Source organism: Melanotaenia boesemani, chromosome 1, assembly GCF_017639745.1.
Source record: "Melanotaenia boesemani isolate fMelBoe1 chromosome 1, fMelBoe1.pri, whole genome shotgun sequence".
In the NCBI taxonomy this organism is placed as follows: domain Eukaryota; kingdom Metazoa; phylum Chordata; class Actinopteri; order Atheriniformes; family Melanotaeniidae; genus Melanotaenia; species Melanotaenia boesemani.
The window spans coordinates 15,747,574-15,772,110 of record NC_055682.1 but is presented as its reverse complement, the minus strand read 5'-3'; the positions used below and the strand labels follow the sequence as shown (position 1 = coordinate 15,772,110).

General features: G+C 38.4%; 1 protein-coding gene across 5 annotated transcripts in view; it reads right to left on the bottom strand.

Annotated features, from left to right (window-relative positions):
* Positions 1–3,178: 3,178 nt before the first annotated feature.
* Positions 3,179–24,537, bottom strand: part of LOC121644020 (protein diaphanous homolog 3-like) — a 176,922-nt gene continuing 155,563 nt past the window's right edge. For all 5 annotated transcript variants that reach the window (XM_041991717.1, XM_041991738.1, XM_041991724.1 and 2 more), the window contains one exon: positions 3,179–4,549. In XM_041991717.1, coding sequence (XP_041847651.1) covers positions 4,182–4,549 — 368 coding nt within the window. In that variant the 3' untranslated portion in view covers positions 3,179–4,181. The remainder of the gene's footprint in view (positions 4,550–24,537) is intronic.

The window sequence follows — 24,537 nt, the reverse complement described above, 5'->3', positions numbered from 1 at the left end:
CCATCACAAACCAGAAGCCACAATGGTACAGACTGTCCATAGAGCACAAGGACTGAACAGAGGCATGCATATACAGCAGGTCTCCATAGTCTATCAAGGGAAGGAAAGTAGCTTTGACCAGCTTTTTTCAGTTAGATAGGAGAAACAGGATTTATTCTGCCACTATCAGCAGTAGATTAGCAGTAATCTTTTCTTTTCTTCACCAAATTCCATAAATGATGGTTATAAGCAGTTATATACAGCAGTTCTCACTCTGTGACTCCTGTGGAAAAAATGGTGATAAATCTGTTGATCTGCTTTGTAGTCCCCCCCCCCCACCCCCCCACTTCAAATCCTCAGACACATTTTTTAACTTCCTCTCCCATCAAATGAGCCAGGATTGCAATCTGCTACACAATATGTTTTGCTCCACTTTATTAGGCCCATAGATAAACCTTGTGGATGGAACACAGGCTTGTGAGTAATGAAGGCCCCCTTAGCATAACAAGATCCCACCCTCCTTATACACTCCTTCCCCTCTCAATTTGCAGCATCTATGAGTTTAGCTGGTTATTTTCCTGATTTCCTTTCAGAGGACTGTATCTGCACAGATGCTGTAACAAAATGTAGTTGTTTGTAAATCTTAAAGGCAAACCCAATAGTGGAATGAGCAACGAGTAAAGCAGCATTTCATAAGTCATTGTTCTTTTAAGAAGTTTTACCTCTCATGCTTTAAGATTTGAGACATTTGAAGCCATTTTTATTATTTTTTTAAATATCAACCCACAGATTCTCAATGAGGCTCCTGTCAGGGGACTGTGAGGGCTGCTTCAAAAGCCTCAGCTCATGTTCATAGTGTATTTTGAGGTGTGCTTTGGATCATTGTTCTGTTGTAGAAGCCAGCCTCTCATCAGTTTCAGTTACATCCAGAATTTGATATTTAGTGGAATCCATTCTTTCCTCCATCTGTTCAGCGTTTGCTGTGCCGCCAACTGATGCAAAACAGGAACCACAGCAGAATATTTCCACCCCCATGATTTATAGTTGGAAATGTGCTTTTTAATCAAAATCCGGTATTTTTATTTTTTCTTCCTCTAAGACATACTCTGTTTTTGTGAAATCCAGATGTTGCTTTGCATATGTAAGATGGTGACTTCCTCCTTGGTATCACAGGTAGTGTTTCCTTCTGATGATTCTCCCACATAAACCGTGTTTATACATGGAGCCTACGCAGCAAAGTAGCTCACCAACATTTCTTTTAGTTAAAAAAAAAAAAAAAACAACAAAAACTTTAAAAGCATCTTTGTAGTCATGTGGAGTTTTTATTCTACCTTTTACCAAACAAATGTACAGTTTTTATCTTAGAATTATCTCACCTGCAATTTTTCCGTACCGTTTTCTTTTGTTTTGTTTTTTATGATCAGTAGACAATGCAAAAAACCCTTTGATAATCTCAGCTGTTTGTGACATCAATTAGCTTCAGTTTGGATCCTGAGCCTGATTAGAAAGGTGTGAAGAGTCAAATTATAAATGTGCGCTTGACTGACCCGTCTTCCAATGCATGAGTTAAACTGTGTTTTCCCTTTGTGCTTCGGCAATTATAGAAAGCTGTTTTATTGCGTTTGCTGCAGAGATAGTTTCACTTCTTTTGAATTCATGAATCAACACTTATTTTTCCAAAGGTTTTTGGATATATTTGCAATATTTGCATACAATTATATATGACCGTTCAGATTAGAAAAATTTACCACTTAACAATTCATAACACGTGATGACATCAGTCTGTTTGGGGTATTATAAATAACCTGCATAACTTGTGCATCTGAAGCAACTTTAGCATGTTAATTATCCAGTCGTAACATCAGGGCAAAGCCTCAGAAAGAACATATTAGGCATAAAAAGGCACACAAACAGTATAAAATCTCCAAGATTACATTGTTTTGCAAGCTGAGGAGCGATAAGGAACAAAAAGGTAATTCTCAGTGAGACTGAAAGGAAACGGCTTGTTTGAGACCTGTTGTATTGCTGTACAAGGACGTATGGAAAACTGGTCTGATTTTAAAGTGAGGCGTGCTGCAACCAGCTAACGCTCTATCAGGGTCTCTGGAGGAGTTTAGTAAGCAACTGCTCTGCTCTACCAAACGGCTGTTTGCATCACTGGGGAGATGTTTGTCTTTGGCTTTCCTCCAGATGGGGTGCTGCTCCCAGCGCTGAAAATATTCACCAGCTGCCAGGCTACAGCGAGAAGACCTTGTCAGATAGTGGGTTAACTGGTCTGAAGCATTCTCCCTCCCCTGACTTTTCAGTTCCGTCTCTGCTCAGATTATATGATGTTTCTGGGCTTAATCCTTTGTATATTTATGTGCAACTGATTTATGTTTTAAATGAGGCATATGTTCTGTGCCGTGCTGTTTAATGCCTTTTTTCCAAGAATAAAAATGAGCGATTAAAGTTCACACATGCTCTTCGCAGGCTTTGAGTCGGCTGTGAATTTGAATTAGAACATTTAACAATCCAAATGTACAGACCCCATGGCAAATCTGCATTTTCATTATCCCTACAGATGATTGGGTAGTCTTTTATGAGGAAATCCACTCACAAATCCAGTGAAAACTGAGGCAGCTGTGTGGCCAGTTTTGCACTGGAGAACATGAAACCTTCTAGGATCCACTGACAGATTCAAATGGGAAAGGAGCCAGGTATAGTACTATGTCAGCTGCACACTGTCCCACCTCAGGTATGAATAGAGCCCAAAATAGCTGTTGGTTTTGCAGTGGACATCTACAGAGAGAATTCACACGATGCTCCCACACCTGTCCAGCTGCATATTTTGGGATGCACACACATAGAAGACCGGTGATGGTGTAGATACAGAAAGAAAGGGTTTCAAAGATCCTGACTCAGAAGAATTTAAAGATAATCTGAACTCTTTGCAGCTGTTGATGGACTCACACCATCCTCACTACAAATGTTTCCATCCTTTACCAGCATGTAGTGCTACTAACCAGTGTTCTGTCATTGTTAGGTTGAGGTAGTTTTCATGACTTTGTCCTCAGCTCCTTCAGTCGTGAATCCTGTAAGGATGGTTCTGCTCAGTGAATGGGTATATGTTGGTCTAATGATAATGGACATTATAAACAAAAAACACACTAACAGCCACATAAATCATAAATGTCATTTGATTTATGACAAAGATGACAAGAATTTACATTTATTTTATTGTAAATGTTTCTATAAAATGAGTACAAATAAAGACAACAAAGAAGCGTAACATACGAGGACTCAGAGGGAATGTTGAAGACAAACTGCATCATTTCTGATGATTTTGCTTCTTTGTACATTTAGACAATATTTTATTCCCTTTTACAATAATTGATGTCTGATTGTTTGTAAATGTTCTGTCTCACACAGATAATAAACTAGTCTAGTCAATAAACTATAATAAACGTCTGACTATTATAATACCTTTAAAAAGGATAATCATAGATTAAATTATTTTTATAGATTTATTTGTGGTTTTAGAGATTTTTCATACAATTAGGCCAATACACTGAATATATATAAAAACAAAAACATGCAGGAAACAAAATTAAAAAAAAACCTTTAAAAGAAACGGAATTATAAACATGTTATAAATCAAAGTAGATGTGGATATATGTTTAAAGTCTTTACTTGTAAATGACTACTAACATGCTTATGAAAATAAGTAATGTAGTTAAGGTGTAAAAATGCTCATCTGAAGGTTTTTTTTTTATCATGTTGCATACTCCTAAGTAAGAAAAAGTGCTCAGCAATGCTGCAGCTTTATGAAGAATTGCCTTCTTGTTTGGGATGAATGTGGTACGGCCAAGTGTTATTGGCAGTGCACTTTGCTGGATCATATTCTGCTGAATCTTTCTGGGTCCTTTTTTTCCCTTTTGAATTATAATCTGTGACACTAATGTGCTTGAGTATTTTTTGAAAATCAGTCCCTTCATGGGGAACTTTGTAGGATATTCAGAGACTTAAAAAGTGACCAGCTGTTTCTTTAAAATATTAATAATGTCTATAATTTGCAGGAATGTCTGACTCTTTTTGCGTATGTACTTTGTTACTGAAAAAAAGGAAAAGAACCATGAAGATCTTTTGGAAACATTCGGATCATCTGTGGAGCAGAAAACACACCATGTGGTGTTTATTATTTCTGTGTTGAGAAACAAACCTCACAAAGCTCTGAGTTTGGCCAGGAGAGCCTCTACATCTGCCTCTCCATTGGCGTCACAGCTGCTGACTGCAGGACCAGAGGAGGATGGCTGAAAGGCGGGAGCCTCCTCGTCGACATCCGTCTCTTTTTCCATCACTCTGACCATCTCCCTCTCCACCACCCTCTCTCTGTCCAGCCCATAGACATGACCAGGAGCGTTCCTGTTCCTACGGCCTGACTCTGAGCTTGCAGATGCCTTGATCCTGGCTGCAGATGGATGGCCCTCAGACTCATTACGAGCCTCCTTGGCAGGAGGAGCTTTCGCCACCGCCGAGCTCGCATTTACATTCTGCCGCGAGCGAGACCTTTGTAAAGGTGCCTTGTTTTCTGTGAAGAGGGGGGAGAAACGGGGCAAAACGGTGAGTACAGCAGTGAAAGTGAGGAGGAGGAGATGCGTGACTGACTCGTTAAATAAATGGAAGGCAAAGAGGTTAATCAGATTACAGATTAAATTACAAGGAGCAAGGGAGTGAAGAGAAAGGGTGGTGATAGTCATAATGCAGCAAACATAATAGTATTCGGAAAGTAATGAACATTTTAGCAAGCATATGCACATGCAAAACAAATGTGAATGCATACACATGAGGCCAGTATTCACACTATTATTCTGGATGAATAGCCACAAACAGTGTGTATACACACACACTGATGAGAACGGATTTTCTGCAGCAGTCTGTGGCGTGCAGCCTGCTCTCTATGATGAAATGGATACGGCTGATCAGCTGCAAAACAAGCTCAGACACAATGTATGTTGGCCTTTTCCAATCTCCTAGAATTTTTCCTGCTTTTCTTTAAGTACAAGCTCCCACTCTGCTCTATCTTCCTTGTTTCCACCATCATCATCCATTCTCCTTTTGCTGCTCTTTGTCTCAGCCTTCTGCTCTCTCAGAAGTCCTCTCCATATTTCTTATTCTTCAAAACCTACTCCCAGGTAGACAGTGGAACAGAGCGACGTCCAGATGCCAAAAATCAGACCTGCATTCTGAATTACAATCCCTCTGAGTAGATCCAGACTTCATCATCAGCATGTGTGCACTGGAAGGAGAGGCTCAAATCCATATTCATGTGACCTTGAGCGTGAGTCTGAGAGGAGCAACGCGAGGAAAGACGGCGCTGCATTTAAAGTTTCCTGAGCCTGAAATGCCTGGCAAACAGGAGTCAAAACAGCAGAGCAGAACAGAGCGACCCGCTCTGTCAGCCAATCGGTAATGAGTTTGGAGCGTGGCCAGTCAGTCATGACAGTGTGTTTTATGGGCCGCCCTGACGAATGACAAGGAACGTCCCTGAACACAACCTCTGACAAATAAATAAGAATAAAGGGAGGAGAGCAGGCGAGAAGGACCCAACTGCAATATTAAGCAAAGACAGCCAACAATCGCACTCTCACATTCACACAAAAAGGTAAACGAGGCAGTGAGGGGCTTTTAAAGGACAGAATGTGTAGTGTGTTGCTTTGCTGGTGTGACTGAACATTTATAACAGATGAGGATGCAAGTCTTCAGATTACTCCCCCTTTTCACCCTCTCTTCCTGTTGTAGCATTGTAACAGCTAATAATTACCCCCCACTGTCTGTCCGTTCGCTCCACAATTTCCCTATCACGTCTTGCTCCTTTGTCCTCCTTCAAAAAACCTGTCATCTGCCCCCTCCCTTGCTGTTTGCGTCTGTCATAGCGACGTCCAACAATCACACTCTTCTGCAGCAAATAATACACTCCCGGATCAAGAGCTGTTGCCGTGCGAATAATCAATTGTATTATCAAATATTTGCATTTTGATGTCTCGTTTACAATCTTAGACTTGTGGGAAGAAGTAGAATCATCAGACAATAAATGTGACAAAATTCAAGTGTGAATCTTGATTAGCATGAATTACCATTTCACTTTCAGCTCTGTGTGAACCCATGATTATTATTTATGAAAAAGTACAAAGTGCCGTATCATGACATGATATACATTTACACTTCAAAAAGAAATGGAAAATATACACGCTTGAATGAGATCTTTTATCCTAAAGTGCATTTCTGCTCTTCTTAACAGGGCCACGGCCTTTAGTGGTGAACATGATCAAAGTGCTGGCAAGTTCAGTTTCTTCTCACTTTGCTTGCCTGTGACACCTAACTGCCCCTTCCTTTGAAGCTTCAGGAGCGTCTCTACAAATCTCTTCATCTAAGCTGTAAAACATGCCTGAGAGATGTAAAACATGCCTCATCTCACAGGCTGCACTCATTTTAACAACAACTGACAAAGGACCTGTAAGGGAGCTAGCCGAGTCAAATTTGATACCAAATTGTTTCTTTGGATGGTTGTGAATTTCAACAGGATAAGTGAGTCTTCTGTTGAACACATGATGGAAGGAGTCCAGGTTTGATGCTCTCAGGCAATTATGCTGTAGATTGAAGAACAGCCACACTTACCATTGGAACAAAAGTTTAAGATAATCTGAGGTAGTATCTCACTTTTTATTTCAGTGACACCATCTAAATAGGCTACTATCAAAAAGTTAAAAGAGCTCCATTGATTTAGCATTGCACTCTTAAAACAGTGACGGACAGTTAGGAAAAGAAAAAAAATCAATAAAGCCAAAGATCCAAACTGCTGAGACCATTACCCACAATGCAAATCAATGGCTGAAAGTTAAGTAACAAATTTGTGAGTATTATGTTGTAGCAGCTAAAGCAGTAACCAGCAGGTAGTTAGCCTTAGCTTGGTGGAAACTGACTAGACTTTGTACAGCTCACTTTGGGGATACATAAGTTCCATAAAACGTTTCCGGGTGTAGCGTCAGATGTGTAAATGTAACTATAAACATGTGTGGTATCCACAGAAAGTTCAGAATCGCAGCTAACAGCTCAGCAAAACCATTTCTATGACCACCAAACACAGTTAAGACAACAAACAATTCAAAGTCCAGGTACACAAAGTCCGAAAAACATGTAAACACAGATGATGTCTCTCCATGAACACGAACAAACGGCTCCTCTACTGAAAGCTCACATCTCACAGATTCCACAGCTGGAAGTTTCATCTCGCTATGACCAAGATTCACCGAACCAGAGGCAGAAGAAGTCCTGATTTATGCTCCATGCTTGTAAAAGTCAGAAAACATGTCTTACCTTTGTTGTCTTGCAGAAATTAAAACCACATTTATTTAAAAAATAATAAATAAAAAGTTTCCCGTCCAAAAATCACAATGTTCTGCCATCTCTATGAGTTTTGACTGACAAAAATAATTATCGGTTCTTTTTCTTCTTTCTTAAGTTCCAGACAGAAAACGTGTCTTCATTTTAATAAACCCGCTCTCTCCTGATTATCAAACGCACCGCTGCAGCAGGGAAGGGACACATGGATGCCATGTTTCTGTGATCAGAGCCAGCGGCCAGCAAAAAACAACAAAACAAAGCAAAACAAAACAAAAAAAAAAAAAAGGGCGATTAAAAAAAGTAACGGCATTAATTGTTGCGTTAATGTGCAATTAATGCGTTAACGTGCCCAGCACTAATATATGTATTTATGTATATATATAGCCGATCCGTAAAAGCATCACGATAAAAAAAAAAAATAATAAAAAAATTTGTGAAGCTCCTCATTAAAATGAACATAATTAAAAGATATTTTCTTGGAATGTCTATTTTTAGGGTTACTGTCATCCATCCAGTTTCAACTCTATGAACAATAATTGGGTGCATGCCCTTGTAAATGGAAAGGTTTCTGTTTTAGTTGTTGCTTTTACAAAGAGGAGTAGCACACAAGTAGCATTTGCAGCTTAGTGTCCATGGACAAATTACTCTTTAAAAAAGAAACAAAAATCCCAGCTAAAACAACACTGAAAGCAGAGCTGCTGTAAAAATATTACAAATTAATTTTTTTTCTCCTGTTGCATTTTTGTCTAATTGTGTCCTCATACAGAAATGTTAAACTCTTACTGATGTAGTAGTAACCAGTACATAACATCTCACCCTTACACTTTGATGTGGCAGCACTTCACCGGAAAACTTTTCCTGTCCGACAATTTAAAGGAGCATGAGAGGTATTCCTCTATTCCATCTTCAAAAAGTAGCAGACAGCCCTTCACATTTCCTTATGTAAGATCATTTGCTCCGTTTATATTTGCTCCTGCTGCTGATGCAGATGAGCCTCCACTCGTTTCTCTCCCTCCACCCCTTTTCCGCTCTCTTGATGTCTGAAAAAGTTAGTAGGGAGGCGAGAGACTATGAAGTCATCAGTGCACGACTCTCACTCCTTTATCTTCTTATTTCTGTAATTGCTAAAGCCAACAATAAGCACAACTGCATAAATAGCTGTGGAAAGGCTGATGCAAAAACATTGAACACATGAAAAAGCCAGTTGGCCGTTGAGTCTAAGCCATGGACACACTGTGATTGTGCTAAACCAGTCTGCCACAGTCCTCCGTCCAACACTCGTTTAGTTTGCTGGAAGGGAGGCTAGCAAAGAAAGAAAGTTGAAAAACATGGGGGGGGGGGGGGGGAAGGAAGGAGCTGGCAGACTGAGCTTCTTCCGCTCAGCTTTGCTATAAAATGTGTCTTTAAGCTGTGAATCTCAAAGTCCCCAGCCTTTTACCCAGCGACTTGCTCTGGTTGTGTTGGAACAGAAGACAAAGGAAATCGCAAACCAAACAGACGTATCGCTGCTCTGAATGGTTTGAGAACATCACTGGGAATTTCAAGATGGAACAACAGTAGTTCGTTACATGTCTGATAGGATGGCATTTGGTTGAAATGCAAAGGGCCCTGTCCAATAGAGAAAAAGGAGGTTTTTTTTTTTTTTTCTTTCTATCTGCAAATAACCACAGAGAGGAATTCACATTTTCCTCTTGTCAGATCATTTGGTCCATTTGCATTTGCCTCTTCAAATACGGATGCAGATGAGCCTTTCCTCTCATCTGTCACTTCCACCCTGTCTCTTCGCTCTTATGAAGTTTGCTGTATTTGATCACTTTAAGAAGACTCATAAAAAATAAGACAGTGAAGAGACTTTCCCCCCTCTCTCTGTCTCTTGCTGAGGAGTGACTGACACGCTGAAGTTAGCAAGATCAAACGCACACTTCTACACCCGCAATAAATCAAAAAAACGGCAAGCTGGCTTGGCAATGCGCTGCATGTTCTGTCTAAATGATGACTATTTGCCCTGTTTTCTGCATCTACAAGTGGACTTAGACACAACAACAAAATAGCAGCACTGTGCAACACTTTGAAATAGTGCAACATTTTCAAATGGAAATAAAGTAGTGTACTCTTCAATCACAGTGCTTTCACATTTATTTCCTCGCAGCTTTCCATAGCCACTGTTACTGTCTTCAAATTGCTTTTTTCCCCTTTCAAACTTAAACACAATGCTTATGATAAAAAATACTCACAGCTGTGAGTCTGAAAATGGAGCTACTTTAACAATGTATTACTTCTTTTTCGCTCTCTTTTTTGAAAGCAAGTAATTGAATGATTTAATAATATGAAGTTCAGATAAATGAGTGACAGCTCAGCATGAAACTGAGCCTTGTGGCACTAATAAGATAAGTTCTGTAAAGCCTTGAGAGCAGCTTGTTTCTATCTTGTTGCCATGTTATTTTGTTCAGAGATGATTTAATGTGCATTTATACAAACATGATGCTTGAATTAAAATGTGGTTTATAAAATGAACTTGTAATTGAGCTGTTGTGCTTTCTTAATCATATAAATTATGCAGCTATATTAAAAGTTGTAGGTCTGTTTCAAACAGGCAGAGAAGGTTTAGTTATTACCTCCGCCAAGGCGGGGGCGTCTGTTTTTTGTAAAGTTCTCAATGTTTCTTGTTAGCAGGTCCTTCACAATGTGAATAGACATATGCAGCTAGACAATGCGGATAGACATTTGGACATTGGTTCAGTCCTACTGCAACTAGACTTAAGCTTGTTACATACTTTGCAAGAAGCAAGAAGTTTGTTTTGGTACAGTTAATTCATACTCCACGAGAAGTTTCGTCCACGATGGGGTGGAGATAGCTGCAAGGGGATGTCTGTGTTTTTATGTGCAATGAACAACTGACCCGGTTATTTCATATTTAATGAGAAACTTCATTAGTGGCAGGGCGGGGCTAAGCATGCAGTGGTGTTTATGTCTTTTATTACCACATGTTTTATACGTTTTTTTACCTTTCTCACCATCTTGATCAGCTGTTAATTGAAGTTATCCATTCAGCTTCACCCAGAATCATCAATGCGGAAGTGATAACTTTCCGCTTCAGCTCTTCTGCATTAACAATGCCCACCTCAAAGGTCCAATCAATCACACAATACTTCTCTGAGCTCCACAAGAAAAGAGTTCTGCTTGGCTGATGTGTCGAGAACAAGCTGCAAACTGTACCCATTCATGTCCGAAAGAGGAAAATAACATCATTTTGATCTTGTGGCCTCAAGAACAAGAAAAAAAGGTTCTTGCAGAGTATGTAACAGCCTTTAGACTTTATTTTCCCAAGGGGAAATTCCACTTTTCCACAGACCGAGCCCCTGGACTCCCATCACCATGTAGAAAGTAGGCAAGCAAAACTCCTAAATGAAGCAACCTTGAACATGTTGGTGACGGACATAAGAATCCTGTCCATGGTTTGCAATCAAAGAGATGATCGAGCAGTTCAACCCAGAATATCATGATAACTACCAACCAGAGCAACTTTTAAAATTAAAAGTGAGCCATCATCTTAATTGTCTTTATTAATAGACAGCACATTACACTTAGAGATAACACCTCAAGAAGATGGAAGCTAATGTTGGTTTTATAAGAGCAGCTGCATGCGCGCGCACACACACACACACACACACACACACATACACACGTAGAGAAACTTGAACTTGTCTTATAGCATTTGGGAGACTAACATCCACTATTTTTACAATAATTTCAGTAAACTATGAGTTAAATACAGTGCCAATAGATCAGTAATGATGTATGACCACGGCGTGGAGTCTGGGTAAGTGGTTCATAGCAGAGAAGGGGGGCAGTTCCCTGACATTTATAGGTCACACTATGACTACATCCATGTCATAATTTTCAAAATGGACATGGTAAAGGTCTTTGCACACAATATGTACATAAGATATAAATGTTTACACCCACAGATCTTCAATATGTCAAAATTTGTGCAGTAAAGTGTGTGCATATCCATATATGTTTGCCCATATCAAAAGCACATGACAAAGTGAGCAGGGAGTTGGAAGTGTTGTTGGGGTGGTTTGCTGCCTAAATCCAATAAGAGTGATGAAAGGGCTGAGCTGGATGTCCCTCAAGTCCTCTGCCCCTCAGATTGAACCCAAGCCACTGTGAGCTGCAGCCAAGCATGACATTGTGTTAGCATGCCTTGGTGGATCCAACAGCGCTTCAAAAGCAAGCCTGCTTCCCTGTCACTGGTACTGCTACCCGGCTCATATTGACTCACACTGCTCAAGACGCTCAACTGAGAACAGACTGTAGCACAATTATTACACAAAGCTTTTGTTTGAAGGATCACAGGTTCAATCTCTTCGTTTTCATATGGAAAGATGCAATGTTTCACACAACACTACATGCCAATAACATCATGACATATGTATTCATACAAGCTTTTTAAAAGGTGATGTTTTGATAGCGAAATTAACAATATAAAACTAAACAATGAAAGGTACATCCAATGTTGCCGGAACAGCAAATTATTGTAATGTTCTATTCTAACATTTGGAGAGATGTAAAACAGAGATTTACACCTCTGCAAAATGGGATAGGGAATTAAAAATCTGGACCGTACATCAGAGCATGGCCAGCAACAGTGCAAATGTGCAATTTGTAATCACTGGTGTAAAAACAAAAAGGTACAATTATTTACAATATAAACAAAGAGTTTTGCCTGTACCACAAAAAGTGAACACACCTGGCAGATGGTTGTGGTGAGCCAGGCTCTAACTCCTGCTTTAAAGTAATTATATCTACATGCAGGGTAATGGACTGAGAATGTTCCTTTATACAGAGACATCACCACTTCCAGGGGTCTCTCATCTCTCCGTGTGTCTGCTGCACACACAGAAAAGCAGACATCAGACGTAAACACAGCAAGGCGACCTGACAGACTCGCATCGCCGCAATGAAGCAAACACATACAAAGCACACACATTAACAGTCTTCTCTCAATAAGCACTGGCTATTTCATGAATACAGCCGCATAGGCGATGTTCTCTGCGGCATCTGGCATGAATTAAACATGTCTGGGTTTCAGGCTCTGCTACCTGTTGTTGTTTGTGTGGTTACTGCTGGTAAATATCCCCAGCAGTCCTAGCCTAATACATATGTATTTCTCCTCAGTGACTTCACAGTAACTAAGGTTTTCTATCAGCTGCTTTCTCCAGCAGTGTACGCCTGTCACACACAGGGAGAGGATAACACTGATCCTTTACATGCATCAAACCATGAAGCTAAAACACAATCGCAAACGCAGTCTCAGACAAACAGAACAATACATTTCTGTTATCTTTCAATCAGTCGGTTCCATGGACTATTAAACCTGTTGACTTAGGAGTTTATGCAAACACAGACGATGGACTCGCCCTTTGCTGTCGAATGAGACTGCAGCGACGAACTCAGTTGGCAATCCGAAAAAGGTTTCTGTTTTTCCGTGAGACATTTTTAATCATGCTTTCATTTAAAAAACTAACAGTTTGATATCAAGAACTTTGTTTTTCTGGAGCAAACTACAGCACATAATTCATGGCACAAACTCAAGAAGAGAATACATTTCAGCACCATGAATGCTTTACATTTCTTGTGCATTTTGCCTGTATCGAGGTACTGGATATTGCTAACTGTAGTTGCATAAGTAATGTTTTAGTGTATGTACTAAAAGTCAGCTACAATTAGTAATTTGGACATATCTCTGGGGCACTTCAGTTGCTACTGAGCCCAACATACTGCTAAGGTTGTTGCTGAAAAATTTAAAAAGAAACGGGAAGTATAATATTTACATTTAAGGAAACTCAGTTTGACAAATGAAATATTTCGCTGCTTTTTTGCAGTGTAAAAATTAAATCACAAGCAAGTTCTAGATTTCCATTGCTGTTCCTGTACATATACACGGTTGCCTTGCACCGTGTGCTAAAACATATCCTTTTTCATTTCCTTTTTTCAGTATTTTTAATATTTTGCATGATTAGGCAGACATAACACCTTAATGTGCACTTCTGTTCCAGATAATGGGTAAAAGATGATTGCTTGGGCAGGAGGTCATCAGTATAATCTGTGGTTAGGAGCGATAATGAACAGTCAATAATTAATTAAGCTAACTTATTTTCCAAAATGTAAACCAATGGGTTTATGTTGTTGCACACAGCCTTTACTCACCATGTATCCATGGCAACATGATGCTACGTGGCGTAGCATCATAAAAGCTTATATCTGTTTATGAATCTAAATTTAACATTAACGTTTTCTGAAAAGCTCAGTTTAAAAACATGAAAACATATTGATGTTTATGTTCACACATGGTCACATTTGTTGTTTGCTGTTTTTGACTTAAACAAAACTTAAGTCAAAGAAATAAAATTAAAGATCTTTTTCTTCCAATTTTATATTCTCAGGTTATACAAAAAGAACAAATGATGCCTAAATTATTCAGCACCACCACCTCCTCTGGGTGACTAGAATTCAAGCCCATTTTGGCAACACGCAACAGAATCATCCCTCTTTACATTAAAAGCTGATTAAATATTTCTACCTCCAATATAAGATTTTTATTCTTTGTCTCCTTTATTCCCTCTAAGGTGTTTCCTCTCTGCCATTGTTTGCACTGCCAGCCGAGGGCTTCTGTTTAACACTCAGGCCGACTCTGACAGCTCTCAATATGCAGGGCCAGTCCTGCCAAACAGACTTATGAATTCCAAACAGCCTGGAGTCATGCTCCATATTTCATTGAAGTTGAATATTTAAAAAGATCAACCCACTCAAAACCCTATAAAACCTATCGTTCTGGGGCCTTGTGTCCTAAAAATAAAATCGCAACTGCCATATCGCATTACAGACAGCCACATCAGCCACCATCTTTTAAACATTTCCCTCTCTCTGTTCCCCTTTCTTTCCTTGACAAAAGCCATCTGGTAACCAGCCCGTCTCCATCAACACAGGTTTCACTCTTTCAAACAACTGTACTCTTCTTCATGCCTCCTTTTATCTCTTTCACTTTCTGTTTCTCTCCCACTGTCTGGAAATCACAAGTTTTTTTTTTTCTTCTCTCTTTCTCTTTGTTGCTGCACTTACTCTCACCTCTCAGCTGTCCTCCAACCTCATCTCTTCCACACAGACCACCAGGCTAGAAGAGATAGTTCTCAGTTCCCTTGCAACAGCAAAATTGGACTAGTGTCTCATTTCAAAAAGTGAGGAAAAAAAAAAGGTGACATGTCAAAATAGAGTAAAATTACACAAGACAGGCTTTAATGTAGCCTGCCTCTCACTGCAAAGTCTCAGTCAGATCAAAGTGGCCCAGACCCACCTTCATACAAAAAAAAAAAAAAAAAAAAAATCAACACTGACTCATCAAAATAGGAAGTGCATGAAAAGTATGAAAGCTTAAGTTTATGTCCAAACTACGCAAATAGCAAAACTTTGCACACCTTTTTCTTTTTTTTTAAACTTTAAAATAGTGATAAGCTTCTATTTCCCATGATATCTGTAATGTCATAAACAGAATTAGTGGAAATCCATTTGCGGTATTTGTGTCATAGTGCTCTTACTAAAACTTCTGTCAGTAAAAAGGACATTAGCACTTAAATGTCACCAATGATTGATTAATCATGGTCAAACTAAACCGAAGTCACAGAGCAACTTGACTTATAACTTAATATTGACTGATGTCAACTGTATTATGGTGGGCAGTTATAAACCTTAAAGCTCCTCTTTTCTAATAATTATATGACATTGCTTGGTAGACAGGTTAGACTTCAATTAATACTTAAACCCCGTCAGATATGTCAGAAGACAAATGCACCACCAATATATACCGAACGGACTGAGACCATTGTTGGCTATGCTCAGATTATCTAAAAACTTTTTATATATTAGTTACTGTGATTAAATTAGATTTGATAACAGATCTATTTAACATTTCAGTGAACAAATATCAAAATTTGACCAGATATTTACTCTTAAATAAAAAGGGCTTTACAAGAAAAAGTCAAACTTCTGAACAAGGCTGCAATATTTTCTCATTAATGTTGAAAATTGGTGACCACAACATGTGATCAGAAATCAGCATGAGAAAGGAAAATACTTGATTAAATAATTTAAATTCAACAACACGCAGAAGTGCTGAAATTAATACGTGTTCACACATGTAAAACAGGGACAGGAATAGGTGTTATTAGTGATAAATAATGAAAAACCTGAGAAATGTTGATAATATTGCAAACCTTTGAAAAATAATTCTCATAATTTCTTTTTTTAAATGTGTGCTTTTGTATATTCTGCGTGTTAGTGTTCTTGTTTAAGCAACATGATGATGGATGTTTCCAATGAAACTACGAAAACATTTCTGAAGACTATCAAGACCCAGCGCTGCAGACCACAGAACAGGCTTTTAACAGACTGGATAAAATTTACAGTATGCAAATTTTATGCTTCCACTTCATATCAGATATCATCCTTGATGAATAATCATGATGCACACATGCAAAAAGCCTGTGGGCAGAAACATGTGCACATACACCCGCCCACCAGTTGGCAGAAAAAACAGAAAAAAAAAAACAATCAGATCACATCAACACATACCAGAATCAAAACTGAGAGAGGCAAAACAGGGTGACAATAAATAAATAAATAGTATCATGAAACTCTAGATCTTTACATGGGGTGGTGCCTTTTATTCAACAGTTTGAGCCACATTAGAGACAGGTAAATAAACATCACTGTACTGATGTGTACATCAAAGGAGGAAACTGGAAAGAGAAACAGAGAACAAAGAGCATGTGTATGTACAGACTGACACCATTTCTATCCTGTTGCTGTACGTGTCCAGCTCTGGTTTTTGAGGGCTGCAAACTTTTTGGTGTCTCCCTGATCCAGCACACCTGATTCAAACTGAATGGCTCTCCTCCACAGCTTGTTGCAAAACATCCAAAACCTGCAAGACAGGGGCACTTGAGGACTGACTTTGGACACCCCTGCTTTATGTAAACCAGTTTCTCCAGCTGCTTCAACACAAAAGCCTCCATAGACTAAATAGAACTATAAGTAACTTTCTGTTGACACACTTAGATTTTTATTTGGCCGCACTACTGTCAAAGTGTAAAATGCCAGCGTTGTGTGTGTGTATATTGTATATATATATATATATATATATATATATATATATATATATATATATATATATATATGTATATACACAGACTACTTTGGTTAATGAAAGAAAATCTCACAATGGTCACAGAAATAACTTGAATTCAACCATGCTTCAACTCTATTATTTAAAAAAATAAACTCATGAAACTATATATAAGTATATATATAAATACACACACACATACATATATATATATATATATATATATATATACATACACATATATACATATATCATGGCTATATATACTGGCAGGGGATGTTAGCGATGCATTAAGATTGGTTTTTTAAATGCATCAGAATCGAATTGTGACGTGCCTAAAGATTCCCAGCCCTATGTTCAATAGAATAACAAGGAAATGTATGAAATGTAAAAGTATTTCCTACTTTGATGGCCCATTTTTTTTACTCTGACAGTAATAGCTCCACTAATTAGAAAAGATTCGAATGGGTCATGTCACAGGCGCTACATGTTTTTATCACAATGTACTCTATGGTTGAAAGGCTTCAAAATATTTTCTGCGCTTTGCACACACAAAGTTGGGTGCTGTGTTAGCATCATGTTGAGAATAAATCCTCAAGTGTTATGTGAGTTTGAGGGTTAGCCTGTCTATTTGTTCTCAGCAGTTTGATTCTGAGTCATCAGAGAAAAGAAAGCAAAATCCACATGGCATCACCACAGTGCTTTGGGCTAATATTGCTATGCTCTCCTACAACCATCGGAGCTCACTGACATATCAATGCAATTAGAGTCATGGATGTGTCCCAGTGAAGGTCAGCTAGCACCACTCAGACTAACACAGAGACAGCAAGCAAGTGAGAGAGCCAGGAAAACAGGCTGAGATGAAACAAATTAAGTGACAGGGCAGCATAGCTGAGTTTAGCTCTGCTTCTGTCCAGGGGCCTCTAACGCCAACTCTTACACTGGCCTGGCAATTAAAAATACATGCATCAATGATCTATGCAACTCTCTGAAGAACATAATCATAGATTTACACATTCAACACACATGCAAACGAGGAATGCCATTTAGCAGTGTGCAGCAAAATGCATTTTCATTGCACATTTCCTATACAATTAAACTTGATGGCCATTTTTTTCTTTTTTCAGTTTTGCATTCAATAAACCTTTAATCAATAAAGTAGACAAATGATGCAGTGAAACAGGAGGCAGTACACATCTTGGCTAAAGGGGACCAGTTCACCCAATCACCTCAAAAGATATAGATCTACCCAAAGAAAGCTGCACTTCATCACAAGCTCCAAGTCATCTGCAGGACAGACATCAGTAAGCCAAAGACAAGAGGTGCTGATGGAATAGGATCATATTGACTTTAATCAATAGGACTGAGAAATATCAGATCTCTCTTCTGATGAGGACAAAACATTTAAATTGTGAAGCTCCATTTTGCAGGGGTTGTTAGCAAACACCCAGGAGATACATTTAAAGCTAAGTGGATGTGTAGCAAAGACCTCAGTGCCAAGGTCTGTGCACAAGGCTGGTATAGATGTGTAGCTTTTTTATTGTTATTTTAGCTAATAAGAATCCCATAACTGATTTAGCACATCTGTGTTGAATTGATGGCTTAGCACAGAAATTAATATATCATTAAATGACGAGTCTTTAGGTTGTAAATGTTTTGACTAACATTATTTTGTAACTTGAAGTGTTGATGTATGTTTGTAATTTTATATGTAATTTTATTGGTGGTTTTGATTGATTTGTAACTTGGTTTGCTGCTGTCTTGGCCAGGACACTCTTGTAAATGAGATTCTTTATCTTAATGAGGTTTTCCCTGGTTAAATCGCTCTCTCTCTCTCTCTCTCTCTCTCTCTCTCTCTCTCTCTCTCTCTCTCTCTCTCTATATATATATATATATATATATATATATATAGAAATATCCTTAACTGATTTAGCCTGGAGGGAAAAAAAATTAGTATGAATGTATCATCCATCTTATGCCCACTGAAAGTTCCCACAGAGCCCATAGAAATCCATTCTCCCTTTAGACATTGTCTTTAGACTTTGTGTCAAGAGTCCATGGGGGCTTTACTGTGGACAGTAAAATGGATTACTACTATAACTGATTGGCAGGGGAACAGAAAAAGTTTGCAACACAGTTAAAGAAAAAGAAGCTTGAAGTAAAATTGTGTGCATGTGTATGTGCCTGTGTCAACACTGTAACTCAGAAGTTTTAGCTGACAAAGTACTGGACCTGCACACAAATACATTATTTTGGACTTCAGTGTCAGTTTTAGCCCTGACCCAAAGAAATATGTAGAGGAGATGTGGAACAACAGGTGTTTGCAGTGTGGGGTAATCATCTTCTCTGTATACGGTCTAGCTTAAAATCAGCATCTGAAGTCTTCTCAAAGATGAAAACCTTGCAGAATTCAAACATATTGTCAAACGTATACACCCATTCAGACGCAGAGGGTGTCAGTGAGATCGATGTGTTGGGCTTGATGTCTAAAATACAGCTGCATTGATTTAAAATGGTTAAATCAGGGCAAAGCTTGAGGAGAATCACAGCTAAATCGATGAAAGTATTTTTGTATAAGAAAAGCTTGAAAGATGAGCTTTTTCTTTCTAAAGATGCTCATCATGTCTGTTATTTGTGTACTTCCCTTTCTTGTATCTACCAGTCTTGTCAGCTTTGTGAAAGTTCAGTTCATTACCAACCCATGCTCAAAAATAAAGGTTAAAAAAAAGATTTGGGCACTGCTTGCCCTACATAACATTTATTTGGCAGGATAACCGTTCAGACTGAGGAACTGCGAAAATGTGAAAGAGATGAAGAGAAGAAAGAAGACACGAAGACAGTCCACCAGCTGTTTCAACATTTTTTTAATAAAATGTAAAGAAATCTAAAGAAATCAATTCTGTTCATTCGTTTAAAGAGAAAAAATAAATAAATAAACTTCAAAATGTCAGAGGATGTTAGTGAGGCTTAACCTGTTGCTACTTCATGGCTGGTGGCTGAGGATGTAGCTGTGCTGTTTGAGGCAACATCTTCAGGAATATTCTGTCTCTTCATTTAAATAGCAAACTATTAAATGGAATCGGGATTTCTAGAAATGCCTGAGGGACAAGCTGGAACGCACCTGTTCTCCTGTAGACTACAACACAAACCAATCACAGTACGTGAAGGTATGAAACTCAGAGTCGGACATGCTTGTCTGAAGGATGGGGGCCCCTGTAGGGAACTGCTGGCCCACAGCACTGCAGACTTTATGATGAAGTCCGTGCACTGCTACGTTTTCTCATAACTTTGCCACCATCAACCTCTGACAGTGAAAGGAGATGGTGGTGGACGTCCATGATAGACATCTGGAAATAAACATAAATTTGCTCATACAACTACCTGGGTATTTACCAGAACAATAAACTAGTGTGTGAATTTTAATAATTGATTTTACTGTTGTCCTATAAACAGTTTTTGTTTTGTTTCAAGTTGTTTTACTTTATTTTATCTCCTGCTGCATCAAGAACTTCGCAGGAGGAGGAGAAGGATGAAGTGGTTGATGAAGATGATGATTATTGCTATTATTCTTAGTATTAATCAACTTGGGTGCGACATTACTGATCTGTTGCTCAATAAATCAGGAAGTTAAACTCTGACTGAGCAATATCTGTTTATAACAAAGTGCAATTACAGCTAAAAAAATGCAACATTTTTTTAAAGGAACATTACATACGACTGTTGGCTTAATTGTTTTTCTTACTTCTACATCATTACTTGGAAAATTTTGTGCAATATTTCTGTATTTGTGTGTATGTTTTATTTGAGGATTGTTTTTTAGCATCTGGTCTATCTCCTTGCTGCTGCAATAGTGAAATGGTCCTCGCTGAGGGACAAAATAAAAAGATTATTCCATTCTGTCTACCAGACTTAAATCAATACAGGTATAACTCAAAGTATGGTGAAATAAAGTATATATATATATATATATATATATATATATATATATATATATATATATATGTGTGTGTGTGTGTGTGTGTTAAAGCTAATACATAGGGTACCAACCTGTATTTTTAATCTGCACAGTTACACCATGTATTCAGCATAATCACTGTTGTGGGTTTGTTTTCTTTAATCAGCCAATGAGGAGAACAATAGCTCAGTGTGAAACATCAGAGCATGCAGAAGGTGCCTGCAGCACAATCCTACTAGTAATTATCACAACACCAATCAGCAAACATACAAGACAAACACAAGAACAAAGACTAAATCGAGAGAGGAAATAAACAGTAAATAACTTATAAAAAGACAAAGCACCATGACAGCGTGTAACACCCTCTGTCTGGAAACAGACAAGGAAGCTTTGGTGCTGCTGTCTGCTGCTAGTATTGATCAGACTAGAGATATAAAACAAAGGTTAAAGCACAACTATGTAGGCATGTGTTCGAGCATGCCTCTTGACTAGGTTGGTAAACAACATTTATATCCAGCTGACACTACCTCATTATGATTTAGCAGAAAGTAATAGTAAAATCAGAAAATGCACTCTAATATTCTAAAATAAATGTCAGTCCCTGATGGCGGCACCATTACCAAACTTAGAAAAAGCAGACCTGTTATACACCCACATGAAAACAACAACAAAAAAAGTGTATTAAAAGACATGTATTTTATTATAGCATGAAATTGTTTTGTCTAAGAAAAGGCACAAAGAAATAATGATTTGCACATCTACTATGTCAGAGTACAGGACAGAGGCACGAAAGGAGGATTTATAACTAAACCTCAAGTGAGCCTGAGAGTTTTGCCTTGTTAAGAACATGTCACATTTGTAAATGGAACAGCGAACTCCAACAGAAGCAATTATGCTAAAACTGCAAAGAAATTCAGCAAGACACACTTCCACTTTCACACAAAGAGAGACCATGTGGTACAAAAGATTAACAAGAACCAGCAACAGGTGGAAAACAAATTTCAGATGAAAAAAATGTGACCCACCCTAAACATTTTTCAGTATACATTACACGTCTCATTGCCTTATCTAACTGTGAAGTAGAAAAATTGTTATTTCATTTAAGTTAAAGCTCCATCAAAGTCTTGACGGAAGTCATATTTATCAGCTACATGAGCCAGTGATTACAGACCTGCAAATCTATTATTCTAATACTTGACGGGTCTTTTTCTTGAGGTTAATTGAAATTAAACAATATATTTTCCAACACCAGCAGACAGTAAACATTACTCATTACAGTGAACCTCTGATGGTAAGACTTATCAAATCGATGTTGGCTCCCACACATTCAAATGCTGTAAACTGAAGACCAAACATACATGAGCAACAATAAAGAAGAAATAGCATGAACAGAGTGTTGACTCTGAAAAGGGAAGAGTGAGAGCAAAGTACAGACAAAACCAACTCATATCCACGGTGGGAATTACAGTAGTCACTGCAGTAATGCTTGGCTGTAGCTCTGGGCATGCACAAATCAGATTTTGTTTGCGCTGATTTCATATCTGCCAAACCACTTGGCGAGGAGGCCAGGCTTACGTTGTTATTGGAGCTGCTCAAGTCTGGACATAATCAGACATATCAAAACCCAGAAGGAAGATAAAAGGAGAAGAACCAGCTCACATATCTGGCAAGATCCAGGGGTATTATCCTGTAGTACGGCAACACACGTTTAGTACCGGTCGACAGAAAAAAACATATCTTGCTCAGATAAAGATAGATGAAGATTAATCACAATAAAGACAGCTTTTAATTGATAAAATTATTATGAGGAGGCCAAATTTGGCATCTCTGATAAGAACATCTTTGAGTAAAACCTAAAGCCCAGTACACACGAACTCTGGTATTTTGACAACTAGAGATTTTTCCATGCATATTCTATCATGACATGCAAACAGAAGACACAGAGGAATTATGGCTTATGGCGATTTTGGGGCACTAAAGCCAAGCTTTTTCAAAGAGAAGTTTGAGGTGAAAATTTTAGGTGACAGTTTAAGTGTAGACCAAAACACTGAGGGATGACTTGCAGTTTAAAATTGTGTTTGGCACAACACAGCAACCAGACCATCATTCTGCTTTGACACTGGACAGGACAAGTAAGTAAGTAAATAAAATTGTGTTGCTGCATCTCCTTAGTTTAAAGTCAGAAAAGTGCCAATCTCTCCTCTATATGACAAAGGTTAAAGGAGGCAAGTAAAAAGAGGAATAATAATCAAGGAATATATTACAGTCATTTAGCAGACGCTTTTATCCAAAGCAACTTACAGTGATTGGGCAGTAGCGTGAAGGATCTTGCCTAAGGACCCAACTAGAAGGTGTTAATATTCATCATGTGGAATCAAACTCTGGTCTCCTGCATGGGAGACGGATGCTCTGCCAACTGAGCTATCACAGAGATCCAAGAATTTACAAATGAATAAATTGTATCTAAAGAAAATTTCAGATTTTGCATATATATATATATATATATATGTATATATATATATCTACATATAGAGAGAGAGAGAGAGAGAGAGAGAAAGAGAGAGAGATACCATACATATGATACACACTGAGGAACAAGCCCTTAACACTCAGAGTCAAACATCTTTCTAATGTTACATGGCTTGTTTTCTGTTCTTCTCTTGTCTTTTTCTGTTTCTGTATTGGTGTTGATAAAAAAAAATAAGTAGTTTGTGTCTTACGTGCAGTTGACAGCAGAGTTCTCTCAGTTTGGAGAATCAGGAAAAAAATCAGACGGAGAAGCGAAGCTACAAGTTAAACAGGGAATTTTAGAACTATATTGTGGATTTTTAGTCACTTTTGTTTCAGACAGCTGTTTAATTATACCTCATTTTCGCAGGGGCAGAACATCCACATGGTCCTTCTAATCGCCTTATGCAAAAGTGACGTGGTGTAAAAATCCACAATATAGTCCTTGTGCAAGCCAAAGGAAGGTCTTTAAGGTCTGAATTGTTTTAGATGGCAAAAAGATTACCTCCTCTCATGTCACCCTTCATAGTAGTTTTTGGGTTTGCCTTTCAGGAAACCTTCAGATTCTCCAAACTGAAAGCACTCTGATCGAATTTACTGTGGGTAAAACAATGTCTGCTCCTAAACGCTTCAGACAGTCCCACTTCAGAAAAAAATATCCCCGCTGGCAATTATAATGTATCAGAATACAAAGAATGTTCTCACTGAAAAAATCTACAACATATTTCTTTCTCTTTTCTCCTTCTCTTCAATTAAACAATAAGCAAATAGAGAATGGCCTGTACTGAAGACCTTGCAATCAAGGTCTTCAGTACATCCAAACAGACATAGCTTTGTAAACAGATATACCTGGAACAGACGAGTAATCAGTTCAGATATGTTCTGAAACCGGCTTCTGTGTGGTGCAGGTTGGTGACTACAAATGGTTCACTGCCACAGGTGGATGGAGTAGGGAGAAAAGAGAGAAATGATCTTAGTAGAGACCATGTTTTCTACTCAGCATGTACAAGCTCACTGCTGTGAATAAAACACAGAGGATTCAGGAAGGACGAAAGGAAAGCCATAGGAAAATGACAGCTGAGAAGGAAGAATATTTTTTCTGTTTGTGCAGCGATACAGGAGTAGGATGGCCGATGTCATTTGAAAACACATCCATATAAAGAATAAAGATACTTTATATTTTTTATGCAACTACACACTTGCTACTGTTTACATTAATTTTCTGCTCACCATAGCAACAGGAACCTGACAAGTAGCGCCTAGTACACAGCTCAAGCTTATTAATTTATTATACTTGACTACCTGGATCTCATTATAATCTGATTACATGACCTGTTGAAGTGATGTTTGAAACAGCTGTATACACGCAGTTTTGCAGTTGTAAAATGGCCCCGAGACACAGACAAGCGTGCACAGACACACATCTTGCTAATGTCTCCTCCTCTGTGGCTCCTTTTCAAAATGCTCGTGGCATTTTATACAGGAAGACTGTGACGAATCTTGACAGTATATCCCTTGTTACTACTCC